Raw genomic sequence first — 14413 nt, 5'->3', positions numbered from 1 at the left:
ATGCGAGTATGTGAGCGGATCTAACATCTAATTTTAATTAGATTGGCCCTGGGAGGGCAGGGCTATGATAGGGATGATCATATGCAAAATGATGTACGTTGAATCACATTTGTAACAGGAAAGGGGAAAAATTATGGCTGGTATATGTATATAGTTATATTGAGACAGAATGTTAAAGGGACTGGTTCACGATTTTCCTCATTAAGATTTTCTTTTTCACTTTCAATGATCAAAATCTGCTGTCTAATGTGTTTAAAAGAGTTCATGTAAAAATTAAGGTTCTGCATTATCACAGAAGCTCATTTTAGAGAGTTTATTATTTGTTTTGTAAACAAAGATTGCGATATGTTATTGTTTACGAAATTTTCAAAAGAAATGGATATCGATCTAGGTTTATTATATCTTTCACATTTCATGCATTTTTGGGGTCAATGTGTCATCTAAAAGTTAAAATTTGTGACTATGCAAAATTAAGATGCTTTATACTACAAAATCAATATTTCTCTTGCTTGTTTGTATACATAATTAGACTCGAGTCTTTGTTTACATAACACAGATTTAAGTCTAAAATATTGCTTTAATTCTTGCATTCAGAAGGTCAAATTTTTGGCTGTCAATATTAAATGAGTTATACTTTTAATGTTTACCACCAAAAATGAAAAATATTTTAATCAAAAATCATGAACCAGTCCCTTTAAGCAAACAAACTGTATGTATATAGTTATATTGAGACAGAATACTTTCACCAAAAATTAGGAAATTCATGACTCTAGGTTCTGGCATTATTTAACTCCTGAACAATTGTGATAACTAGTGTTTCTCAAAGGTTCCCCCATATACAGAGTGGTGCCATTTTGTTTGAGTAAAGTGGCATTGAATCATTCAATATACATTTCTATTCAGAACAGTATAACTTCACGTTATTTCCTTGAGTTATAAGAGAGCAATATAAGTTCAAGCACCATCCAATCAAAATCAGTTTAACACGCATGCACTTGATGGTCAGTAATTTTGTCCATGCCAATCCGTTAAGCATTTCTACAGCATCTACAGTATAATCATTAAAAGGCAAGAAAGACATTTAAGCATGTTTTTGGTTTGGGGAACTTAATGATAGATAAAAAAAAAAAAAAACAACCTCAGAATAACAATAAGGTCTTCCATTGGATAAATTGGAAATTTGCATGAAACCATAAAGTAGTTCGTATCATCCACAATTTTATGGAATCAGTTGCCAGAGTCTGTCAGAAGCTGTGGTTCTATTACATCTTTTAAATCAGCATATTTGCAGCATTATTACTCAAATAAGTGATATATAGATATGTATATGTTTATTTTTTTCCAGTGATATCGTGTACATGTATATATTTTATGTTATCTATTTTTCTATTCTCTCATTTATGTCTGTGAATATGTTTTATACAAGACCACAATGTAAACTATAGTCACTTGATACTAATTGTGCTATCCCGTCTAAATAAAAAAAAAGCTTCCTGACATAGAGTAGATATAAGTTTTTCAAATCATGGCCCCTGGGGGTAAGGTGGGGCCATTGAAGTTTTTTTTTTTACATGTGAGTATTTAAGAAAAATCTTTAAACATTCTTCTCCATCTTCCTGAGTCGAGGTTTTCTGATCCGCTCTGCTTCATCTAAAGCAGACCAGATCAGAAACCCTTGACTTGGGAAGATGATTCTTCTCAAGAGCAGCGGGGCTATGATTAGTGATATTGGTATCCAAATATCCTCAGGTAGTACAGATTCAGGTTTGTTCAAATTGTAGTCCCCAGAAGTAAGGTGGGGCCACAATAGGGAATCAAAGTTTTACATGGGAATATATAGGGAAAATCTTCTTTTCAAGAACCAATGGTTCAGAAAAGTTTACATGAAAGCTTCCTGACATAGTGCAGATTCCAGTTTGTGAAAATCATGACCCCCGGGGTTAGGGTGGGGGCCACAATAGGGAATCAATTTTTTTAATGGAAATATTGAGGAAAATTTTCTTTTCAATAACAGAAGGGCCATGATTAGTGGTATTGATATAGAAGCATCCCTATAGTGCAGATTCTAATTTATTCATATCATGACCGGGGGTGGGCATAGGTAGGGGCCACATTAGGGGATCCAAGTTTTACATGATAAGAATTTATAGGGAAACAATTTTTAAAAATCTTCATCCCAACAACAGCAGGGTCATGATTAGTCAGATTAATATGCAAGTACCTGCAGGTAGTTCACAATTTAAGGGTTGCCATTGAGGATATTGTGGAGCCACAATAGGAGTATTTTTATGTGGGAGGGTGTAGGAAATTAATTAAAACAAAGTAGCAGGGCCACACTAAATTATATCTAAATGCAGATGTTCCCAAATTTTGTTATGCCCCTGTGACTAAAGTTGGTTTTGGAGGGGGGGGGTGCACATTGTTTTTGTCCTGGCTGTTTGTTTGGAATTTTAATGTTGTTCATAACTTAAGACTGAATTGTGAGTGATACGGCTGTTTCATACATACATTCTTCGTGATAAAACTTATTTTATGGTAATAAATTTTTTAACCTTGTGACCTTGACCTTAGAGTTTGACATTACTTTTAAAATAACCTAACCATTTCAATATTGCCTGTGTGTGTGTGTGTGTGTGTGTGTATATATATACAGTCAAAACTGCCATAGCGACCCACTGTATTAAGCGACTCACTGTCGTATGTGACCATAAAAAGTTCCCCCCAAGACGTTACTATATATATTGTACCTGTATTAAACGACTACCTGTCTAACGCGACCAACGACCATGATTTCTACAACCTTTTCGTGTATTTTCACGAAAATTTACCTCTATTTAACAACTGTACATTTTTCGATTACACCGCGATTACTACTTTCGATTTTGGTTGAGCCGACTATTCTGGGAATTATCGCCCCTAACACTTTCGTTTTATAAATCAGGTAAATATTGTACTTTAGGACTGAAATTTTTCCTGCATGAGATACTCGAGGTTTCTAGAATAATGACCGGAACTAGAGGCTCACTTTGACATGTCCCGAGTATTTGACACGTCCGAGTTCAAGAAAGTTGCCTGCATTAGTTCAAAGCTTAAGGTATTCAATGTGTAATGACCATATTTCATATCTAATAAATGGATGGTGGAATATTTGTAATCATGGTATCATTTTGAAGGGTTCATCAAATAAAAATAACCCACGGTAGGAATTTTCTAAATTTTGTTTACTGCTTGATATATTTCACCTAGAATTTAACATTGAAGTATATGGGAAAAGCATCTTTTATTACAATATTTTAAAAACAAATTATATATTCATACTAATCTCTTGGTAGAAAGTTACATACACTTTCTTTTTATGAAAATATGAAATAAAATTAATCATTGACCACACACATTTTTAGAAAATTAGATTTTTCTTATTTTTACAAAGGGCAGACAACTCTTCCAAAAAGTCTTAAGTGCAAAAAGGTCAGCTTCTAATCATTTACCAGTCATGTGAATTTCATCCGCTTCACTTCCATCATTATTTAACAATAAAGTTTTATGTTGATCTAAATCCTTCAAAATTGTTCATTATCCTTTCATTATACATGGAATACCTTAAAAGATTTGCTGTGCATGTACAATGAATCGATATTGTGATTTATTTAAATAATGTTTCTCAAATTGAATAACATATTTCCAGCATGTATTGTACAAAAGGAGACACAACACTTCATTTGCTTTTTTACCACAAGCCTTGCATTTTTTAGTTACAGTGTACAAGTAGGCTATATATTACATAAATACTCTTTACAACAAAGTGTTTATAAGTTTTAGAAAATTTACATGCAGTTCATAAATGAGATTTAAATCTCACGTAAATGTGTAATATGAAATGCATGTTTATCATTCTTAAACAGATAAAATGTAATGAATAATAAATTATGATACAACATTCTAGATTTTTAACTACAGTGTATTATTAATTTTATTTTACAACTATTTAAACCGTACTTGATATTCTTAATGATAAATTCCAAATACATGTAGTCATTTTCTCCATTGTACAAATTATTCGCAAAATTTTATCAATTAACTGTGGAAAATAGGCAACCTGTATTAAGAGACCACCTGTCATATGTGACCTTTTTTCCATTCTCCGTTGGACGGTCTCTTAATACAGGTTTGACTGTATATATATATATATATATATATATATATAAAGCACAAACAAACAATTATAACACCCAACCTTACGTTTACCCCTAGGATCTAAACGATACATGTGATAATCAATTAATTAATATATAAAGCACTAAATAATCACAACTAGGTACTGAAAATTTTCACCCCAGCTCGGGGTCGAACCAGCGACGTACGGCACCCACCGCCTAGCAAGATTGTCAAACCAGTGCGTAAGTCCACTCGGCCACAACGACTTCCCTTTTTTCAGTACCTAGTTGTGATTATTTAGTGCTTTATATATATATCTTATGGTAAAACATTTCATTTCATGTTCTGATCTTGTTGACCTTAACCTTCTCCTGAAGAGCAAGATCATGTTAGTCATACATGTATTGGTAGAGGCATCCCCACCATGTGTGCAATTCAAGTTATGTTATGTTGTGACCCTTTGGGGCTAGGTGAAAAAAAAATCTTAAAAACATCAAAATAGCTGGGCCAAGGTGACTCAGATGAACGATATGGCCCATGGTCCTCTTGTTTCATCGGGGTAAAAGGGGGGGGGGGGGGGGGGGGGGGGTATGCACGGTAAGATCTATAGACTTATATTCCGAGTTGAGAATTTAATTACACTGAAAGAGCATAATAATAGTGAGTGCAGCAAGCCCTTAATTATGATTAGAACTGAGAAAATTTTACTCTTTCATATGTCCGATGAATTTTCAATGTTGACCCCCCCCCCCCTAACCCTTAAACCTAAATATGATGAAAGTTGTTCCAAATTTATTAATCATGTACCATTAACACTACATTAATGAGTCAATCTGTTTTTCCTTATTTAATAATAAATGAAATGTGCCATCACTTTCTACTGACTTAAACAAAATGTTAGTGCACATGCATGTATTCAACAGACCGGTATAGTTTATGAAAACCCTCCTACAATAATATACTTAATGACATTTTTTTAAATACAAATTTTAAAATACTTTGTCCTCATGCAATACAGCAATTTTTTAAAATCCCTTAACTGAATGTTTACAAAGTGTGTTTTACTTACAGAGCAGAAAATGGCACAGCGACTGGTAGAACCTATGGAGGTGGATGATGATAGAGCAGGTAGAATTTTAAGGTTTTTAACTGTTTTATAAAGAGAATTTGATATTTAGAAACAAGTCAAGGAGAATATAAATGTATTTACTCTATGTAAATGGAATTCATGCTAATGTAAATTGCATTGTCACAGAGTTGTGCTTTTGGAAAATGGACAAAAGAGGATATATACATGTACATCATATACATGTATCTATCAACTGTCATTTCAAAGTTCTGTGAGGTCCTATTATATTCTATTTGTTGCAACAAATTTGTTTAACCATGGCTCCTTTGATGAAGGAAAGGATGCAAAATTTATTGGCTGAATGTAAGCTGCTGCTCAAGTAAGTGATGTGGCCCATGGGCCTCTTCTCATCATTGTATTCTACTTGAAATGAGTAAGTCTAACTATCTCAACATGAACATTTTCAAATTTCACATTAATTGAAGAATGTTAGTGCCTGCAGAAATGGCTATCACTGCAGTTAATACTTTGCCCATCAAAATAATTATGTAGTTGTTATTGGAAATGGGGTTCTGTGCATAGGAGAAAGGCCACAAACTGTCCATTCTGTGAGAGAAAGAACTGATCTAGGGTGGCAGGCCCGAGATCAGTTCTTTTTCTCAAAGAATGGACAGTTTGATGCTTTTCTCCTATCTCCATTGTTCTTACGAAGTTTAGTGGGTGGTTGGGTTGGGGTATACTGGAATCACCTTGTCCATCAGTCCATCGATATGATTTGTCCTGAGTATATTTTAACACCAATGAATATATTTGATTAAAACTCTGTGTATTTATATTTTATGTGAATTCTGAAGTTTGGATTGAGATATTTTAAGGTGGAATGTCATGATACACTTGGTGATTTTTCCAGTACCAATTCTTCATATATTTATAGAAACATCTGTAATAACCCCAGATCACAAGTATTTGTCATTCATTTTCCACAATTTTTTATTCATTTCTTAAAGAAAATTGAATTTGATCGATTTTCAATTGCATACTCTAAAACTTCTCCTTTTCTATTTTGAGCTTTTTAAAATGCATAAACTGCCCCAACCTACTTTATATCATATAAAACGAGTAAAAATTACTTTCAATCCTTTAAAAATCTACAATTGTTCTACTAATAAATGGACATACTAAACCAAAAATTTTGATTTGAGGATCCATGCAAATTTTTAATGGCATGTGTTTTTACCCCTGTCTTGGACATCATGGATAGGAGAGTTATAGACTTGTAACTACCAGATTATCATCAGAATTGTTGTTTCAATCATTAAATCTTGTTCAAAATGTATTTCCATAATTTGATAACTTAACGTAAGGTATTCAATGTATAATGACCATATATCATATCTAATAAATGGATGGTGGAATATTTGTAATCATGGTATCATTTTGAAGGGTTCATCAAATAAAAATAATCCACCATAGGAATTTTCAAAAATTTTTCCTGCTTGATTTATTTCACCTAGAATTTAACATTCAAGTATATGGGAAAAACATGTTTTATTACAATATTTTAAAAACAAATTATATTTTCATACTAATCTCTTGGTAGAAAGTTACATAGACTTTCTTTTTATGAAAATATGAAATAAAATTAATAATTTACCACACACATTTTTAGAAAATTAGATTTTTCTTAATTTTACAAAGGGCAGACAACTCTTCCAAAAGTCTTATGTGCAAAAAGGTCAGCTTCTAATCATTTACTAGTCATGTGAATTTCATCTGCTTCACTTTCATCATTATTTAACAACAAACTTTTATGTTGATCTAAATCTTTCAGAATTGTTCATTATCCTTTCATTATACATGGAATACCTTAACTGGTATTCATTTTATTAAAAGTGGAGGATTCACTTTTAAGACGTTCATGTTAGATTAACATAATCATTAATATTATAGTCATGTACGTGTAACCTAACACTAGTGTGACTATAACGAATAAGCTCTATTGACATCAACTTTCAATGTGATAAATATTCTTGGTACAACTACACTAAATGCTCATGAGTCCATGTCGTTGAGTCGTGTATTAGAATTTGAAATTGTTTTCTTTTCAGCAGGATTATCTGTACATGTAAGTATCAATCAGATTACGCCTTCAGTTATTCATTTCACTTTATAAATAAAACTTCTAGGACAGCTTTAAATTCATGCTTCCACCTCTGCCTGTTATGACAGGGCACATGTCCTTGAAATCCCATTGTATAAATCTAATATGGTACAATTTTTAATACTGTAGATCACTTTTATTTTGCGAGACCTTATTTTCGTGTGGACACAATGATGTATTTATTTATGAGATATAACTTTCATGAATTATTATGTACTGCTTAAAGTATAATAAAGAACGAAGTAAAGGGTAAAACAAAGGGTGCTGATACCCGGTGTGTGATAAAGGGTGCGTGCCTGTGTTCATATCATTATTATCTGATAAAAATATATATAGAAAGTTTATTTCCATTTATTAGAGTTTATCAATAAATTATCAAATAAATTATATAGGTCATAATATATATGACCTATATCTTTTAAAAGATGCGAGACATACATTGTGCAGAAAAATTATATATCAACATCAGAAAATTGCAATTTTCCTTTAAAGATATATATTATCAAAAACTGGTAATGATGATATACAAGTATTCATAACAAGTTTATGAAACTTTTTCTTTACAGGAATATACAAAATGTGTATGAAAAATAAAGGAAATTTATCGTATAATAGACTTTATAAAAAAATTAATGAAAACAGAGTTATAGCCCTTGGAATCAATATTTTGATCAGAAACATATGATGGATTATTCTTACATAACTTGGACTTTTAAATATTTTATATTTACCGTATTTTTACAATAACTATCAGAAAGACTCCAACAAAATTTATGTTCCTATCATGCATGAATCAAAATAAATCACAGATTTTGTAATATCTAATGACATCACATGAGGGTGGAATAAGTCTCCTTTGTGCGAGAGTTTTTATGTGAAAACTAAATTTTCGCTAAAGAAGCTAATTTTGTGAAATTATGAGGAAATAATGTTCTCGCCTTGATTTACAATACTATGAAACCTTTTTAATTCATGGGGGCCAATTTTCATGGATTGTTGATATTCAACAGTTTGTTGAAATGCAATTTTGTAGAAACAATTTCTTGTACATTGAAACATTACATTGTCTGAAATTTGTAGAATAAGGATACCGACAAAATCCTAGAAAATTGCACTCCCACGAAATTTGATAGTTCCACAATTATGGCATATTCAGCTAAATATATCCAATATAAGAGATACTGGAGTGTACTGAAAGGACCTGGGTAATGGTGCTGAAATTCATGCATAAAAGGCATTAGAACAGTATATTTAAAGCATTAGAACAGTATATTTAGTAAGAGGCTGAAATCAATTACTGTGAATTTACAGTAAGTGTGAACGACTCAGCTTCTCAAGTTCATTCGAGGTCTCGGATAGTTGGTTTCAAAATAAATCTGTCAATGATGACGCATCAAGGAAAGAACAATCACTGCGATTGGACCAATATTTAAAGGGGTGGGAATAAAAATAATTTTAGATGGTCACACGTGTCTTTACACTAGCGTGTCATTACATAATCTTTTAGCACGATGGAAGAGACTGCGAAAAGGGAAAACCAATACCAACTAAAACAATGACGTTGATTTTAAAATTACATGCGAAGGGTTTATTTTATGGTGAAATCAGTAAGAAATGAGGCGTCGCAAAGGCCATGTTATAAAATTGTCAATCATGGGAACTCTTGCACCGAAAATGTCGCCAACGAAGCTCACACCGGATGTACTTTTGTTTATCGAGTATGAAATTAAAAAGAAATCAAGTGTATATTAATAGAGAAATCACACAAAATTTATTAAGAAGAAATATTTGTACCCCTGACAATGTACCATAGGTGTCTTTAATTTGTAGAGCTGCGAGAAATTTTTAGGGAAATGACTTTCAAGAAACTGCAAAGAAAATCCAAGAGAAGCATATTTCGTCTGAACATAGGGACTCGTCACGAAATATTTGTCTTCTTAAAATTTGACATCGTCTATTCTATATTTACAAATAAATGTAAATATAGAATAGAGAGGGTCAATTCGTGACGAGCCCCTGTGGTCTGAACACGAATGAAGTGTTGAAAACTTCTTTGCTACTGATTTTATTGCAATTTAGGTGGAGTCAGTTATATATATATATATATATATATATATATATATATATATATATATATATGGAGAGAGAGAGAGAGAAAACTCTAAACACTTTGTTGAAATATTTCGACAGTGTTACCGGTCTTCTTCAGTCGTGTTTTCGTGAAGAAGACTGGTAACACGGTCGAAATATTTCAACAAAGTGTTTAGAGTTTTTTCTGTATTTTACTTCCAAAAAAGAGACTTTATATATATATATATGCGTTCGTACAACAGGTAATCGCAATCATGGACATACCATAGGAGACTGAAATTTTATCAATAAAGTTAAGAAAATGTACTTGATTGACCAAGCCATAGCTCATGGCTTGGTCAATCAAGTACATTTTATTAACTTTATTGATAAAATTTCAAACTCCTATGGACATACAGTTAGGGGTGGACCAGTGATATAGGTTCAAAGGTACGCCAGTATCACAACATTAGGCCAATTCAACTTAATTGATAGATTATCATCCCCGCCCGCCCCTCAAAAATTGGCACGCCCCAATTTTTTTTATTTTGCGATTTCCGGAATATTTTCATGTCCGATTCCGGTATTTACACTTCTTGTTTACATTTCCGGTATAGGAACGTGAAAAGCCTCGTGAAGAAAATAGATCTATATGGTTTTCTTAATTTCTCGCGTTCTTACAGATGTAAATCTTGAAGAAGTTAAGGTATATTTCTGTTATATCCTTAAATTAAAGCTTAACCTGGAATTAGTGTATGAAAATAGCATAGATTGATATCCATCTGCCATTAAATGATGCGGATCTGTTGAAAAAAAACCCACTCGTTTGTCTTTCAATATTTTTCTCAGAAAATAAAAATTTTAAAAATAAAATCCTCCCACCCGCCCCATACTTTTTGCTGACCCTAGATGATAATCTACTAATTAAGTTGAATTGGCCTTAACAATCAACCTTTGCTGTGGTTTATTATGACGTTATAGAAGGCGCGTCTAATGCTAACGAAATGCTGAATTTCTTTAATAATGTGTTACATGTACAGGAGAGGGATGGTTTGGGGAATTTAGTTTTTGCTAGAATTCACAGAACTTGCTGTTGTTCATTCATTTAACAGTATCTAGCGATGGTTACTTCCGAATTTCTTACGAAAATGTGGGTATATATAACAGTAAAAGACATCAAAGCATGCCATGTGTTGAAAATGAATGTTTTCTTGAAGTAGAATATCTATTGATCTTATTACTTAATCTGACAAATTAGGGGCGAGATCAAATGTTTAATGTTAGAGAAAACTGAGTTCGCATAGTTCTAAATATGAAGTATGTTAAAACTAATCGATTAACAAGTAAAACAAATGAAAGTGTACATTGAAACTATTAAACATTTATTAAAATGTATTATTATGTGGTTTTAAAGTCAGTTGTCTCTTTTTCCCACTAACGTGTAATCAATGTCGGATGACAGGAACTTGCGAGTTTTTACCCCCTCTTCCCCCTAACTATTTGAATTTAGAAATTTTTCCGACATCGATCTTTTCCAATGCTTTGAAAGATTTCGAAAATATCCTCGGAGAGATTTATTTTAAAATAACAATATGGAAACTGCGAATGTGAAAGAGACAACAAAACAAAAGCATTGTTCTTAAACGGACAAAATCGCCTATAGAAACATGTACTGAAATTTCTGATCACTTAAAACTGACAAGTATGTAAAGGAATTTAAGGGAGTAACCTTTCAATTTTTATTGGGATATAGAGGCAACTGCAGATCCTGCCTTTTCCCTCAGCATTTTCGATCCCGTTATTTTTTTTCCTCTTCAATATTCAGCACTATTTGATTTCTGGGATATTGCTATCCTGCCTTTTCTTTACCTTTTTCACCCTGTATTTCCCCTCCCATACCTATTGATACTGCGATGGATTATAAGTATAACACGGTTATTCCTGTTTAAAAGATAAAATTTATAAGGTATCTTATAAAAGTTATATCTTCTAAAGTTTACGAGATATCTTGTATCTTTTATAAGACATCTTATATTTTTTTCTTTATAAGATATCCCATCACTTTTATACATGTAGATATCTAGTATATATAAGATAAACTTTACAAGACATTTCATTAACGTAATCTCAAATCTCCGTTGTCAAATCAAAACCGATATTGAATCTCATACTACGTACGGTGCAACTTACACTGAAATCAAATAGTGAAACATACACTTGTAAGGCACGAGATAATATAATGCCAAATACTTGGGACCGCCTACCTATAATTTAACCGACCTATCAAGAGCGCTCTTTAAAATCACTCTGGGACTTTCCAATGAACTATCTGGAGCACGTCATGTACTTGCCGATATGTCTCGTTCACACTTACTGTAAATCCACAGTAAATTGAAAGGAATACTTCTGTTTATCCGTATCAGCCGGAGAGCTTATCAGGGACTGCATAGTATTGTTAATTAGTAATCCAGTATTTGATTATAATTCATTTGATAGGCCAATTTAGTACTATAAATGAGTTTATTATACATTTGTTATATATAGGATTTTTGCATCCCTGATATGAACACAGGCATGTGCTCTTTAACACTTACCTGGTATCAGCACCCTTTAGTTCACTCTTTCTCTGGCTCTTTCTTATTAATACCATTCTGGAACACCTCTGTATAGTTTGATTTTGAAATACCTCAGTTTTTTTCTGCTTGAAAATATAGTTTAAAATGATGAAAAACAGATTTAAAAAAAAAAAACGGTTGTGACCAGTCGACAGGGGATACTTACTCCTCCTAGGCTTATGATCCCACCTTTGGTATATCCAGGGGTCCGTGTTTGCCCAAATATCTATTTTGTATTGCTTATAGGAGTTATGAGATTGATCACTGTTCGTTATCTTCACCTTTCATATTCAACAAAAATATATTATGCTCAGTGATGTAAAATGCAAATAATTATATTTGAATTGTGAACATAATATTATTTTCAAATATATAATAAAAACAACAATGCATGTCAAAATCTGCCTCACACCCCATATCAACCCTTCACTAATATCAGCCCTTGGGCCTTATAATGACCATCGAGCCGATAACAGAGTGTGATGCAGATTTTGACATGTATTATTCTCTATTGATCATATGTATTGTCAAAGTAGGATATCTCAGGTGAGCAATTTGTGTAAGAGTTGAATTCTAAATGAACATCCTCATGTTTATAATGTACAATGTACAGTTGAACTTCGATATCTAGAACACTGATATCTCGAATACCTTGGATATGTCGAAGTGATTGAAAAGTCCAAACCACTAGCTTATTCTTTAAGTATTCTACCCTCTAATTTCTCTGATATCTCAGAAGTTTATTTCTCAGCCCCATCAGATAAGATAACGAGGTTTAACTGTATTATTATACTGTGTTGAGTGAACACTGTATTCAGTACATGTATAACAAACCACCAAGTTGAACATTTATGCATACACATGCAGTTATATTACTTTAATTACTATAATAATTTGCTTTTGAGTATTACATGGTAATCTTCAACCTTATTTAACCACAGAGATGGACTTTTTACAATGAAGATGTAAAGAAACTGTCGTTGTTTAAAGATGAAATCCAGACTAAGGAAAAGTGTGGTAAAATAAAAATCCTAAATCAGGACAGTCCATTTCATAAAGTTACAAGTATGCTGTGTGATGCCAGTGATACTTACACTCGTGAATGGATGACCCAGTTGATACAAGAAATAGAAGATGTACATGTTGATTATATTTTTGTGCAAAAAGAGCATTTGGATGCTGCTAAAAAATTTGTTCAGGAGTATGGGTCATATGTACTTTACAAGCTATTTCTAAGTTCAGACTTCAGATCCATTCAAATATATGTTAAAACAAAAAGTAATGTTTCATATGCAAAACAGAGGTGGGAGTCCATTGTTCAACAGCAGAATAGGGGGCAATCTTCACCTGTTCCCCATAGACAATCTGATGTTACAAACACAACCAGTTTTCCTCAATCAGTACAAACGAGTGGGAATAGATTGCATTCAGTCATGTGTACAACAAAAGAGAGGTTGAATGTCTATGTGTACCGTGATTCCATTCTGAATGCTGATGTAGATGTCATAGTAAATGCTGCAAATGAAGATTTACGTCATTATGGTGGAGTGGCAGCAATCATAGCAGACGCAGCAGGGCAGAGGTTAATTGATGAAAGCAATGTACGTATAACTAGAAGAGGACAGCTCAAGGTCACAGATGTAGCAACGACATCGCCAGGGAGTCTATCCCACAAATTTGTATTACATGCAATTGGGCCAAAATGGGAAATGTACCGGAACAAAATGGATTGTCTCTCTGATCTGAAGCAAACTATTGTAAATGTTCTTCATAAAGCAGAGCGACGCAGAGTCAGATCCATTGCTTTTCCAGCCATTAGTGCAGGTAAACTGAAATTTTAACTTCATTTATATTGTGAATATCCAAATTTCATTTTTTAAAGTTCACCTGAGCCCATTTAAGGCTGCTTTTATGATTGCATGATTATTGGTATGATCTCTAACTTCACATTTTTGACTTCAGAACAACTTAGTTAATTTCATTGAATGTAGGTCCTTGGATGGAGGGAATTTTATGTGTCATCTAGTGATGCAAATGGTTAAAGTTTCACATTGATAGTAACCCTCAATAAATCAGTGTTTATTTCTGTATCAAGGTGGTTCAATGAGCTTTGTGGCTCATGGACTTCTTTTTGCATTTAATTGTACATGTTCAGGGAGTATTATCAGGGATCGAAATTAACTTTTTTCACTACTAGCAAATTTTAGCTTGTGGATTATTTTCCAACTAGCAAAATTGAGCTTTTACTAGCATTTTGCAATCGATTGCTATTTTAAAGGAATTTAAGAAAACAAGCATGTATCTATATCAAAATATAGGGAACTTTTTAAAAAATCTTCTTTA

General features: G+C 32.7%; 1 protein-coding gene across 2 annotated transcripts in view; it reads left to right on the top strand.

Annotated features, from left to right (window-relative positions):
- The window catches only part of LOC125658323 (uncharacterized), a 30446-nt gene that overhangs the window by 840 nt on the left and 15193 nt on the right, over positions 1–14413 (top strand). For both annotated transcript variants that reach the window (XM_056149299.1, XM_056149300.1), the window contains exons 2-4: positions 5227–5283; positions 7333–7349; positions 13012–13894. In XM_056149299.1, coding sequence (XP_056005274.1) covers positions 5235–5283; positions 7333–7349; positions 13012–13894 — 949 coding nt within the window. In that variant the 5' untranslated portion in view covers positions 5227–5234. The remainder of the gene's footprint in view (positions 1–5226; positions 5284–7332; positions 7350–13011; positions 13895–14413) is intronic.

The sequence above is a fragment of the Ostrea edulis genome, chromosome 9 (assembly GCF_947568905.1).
Source record: "Ostrea edulis chromosome 9, xbOstEdul1.1, whole genome shotgun sequence".
NCBI classification, from domain to species: domain Eukaryota; kingdom Metazoa; phylum Mollusca; class Bivalvia; order Ostreida; family Ostreidae; genus Ostrea; species Ostrea edulis.
The sequence above is the reverse complement of the archived record's forward strand: the minus strand, read 5'-3'. Positions and strand labels throughout refer to the sequence as shown.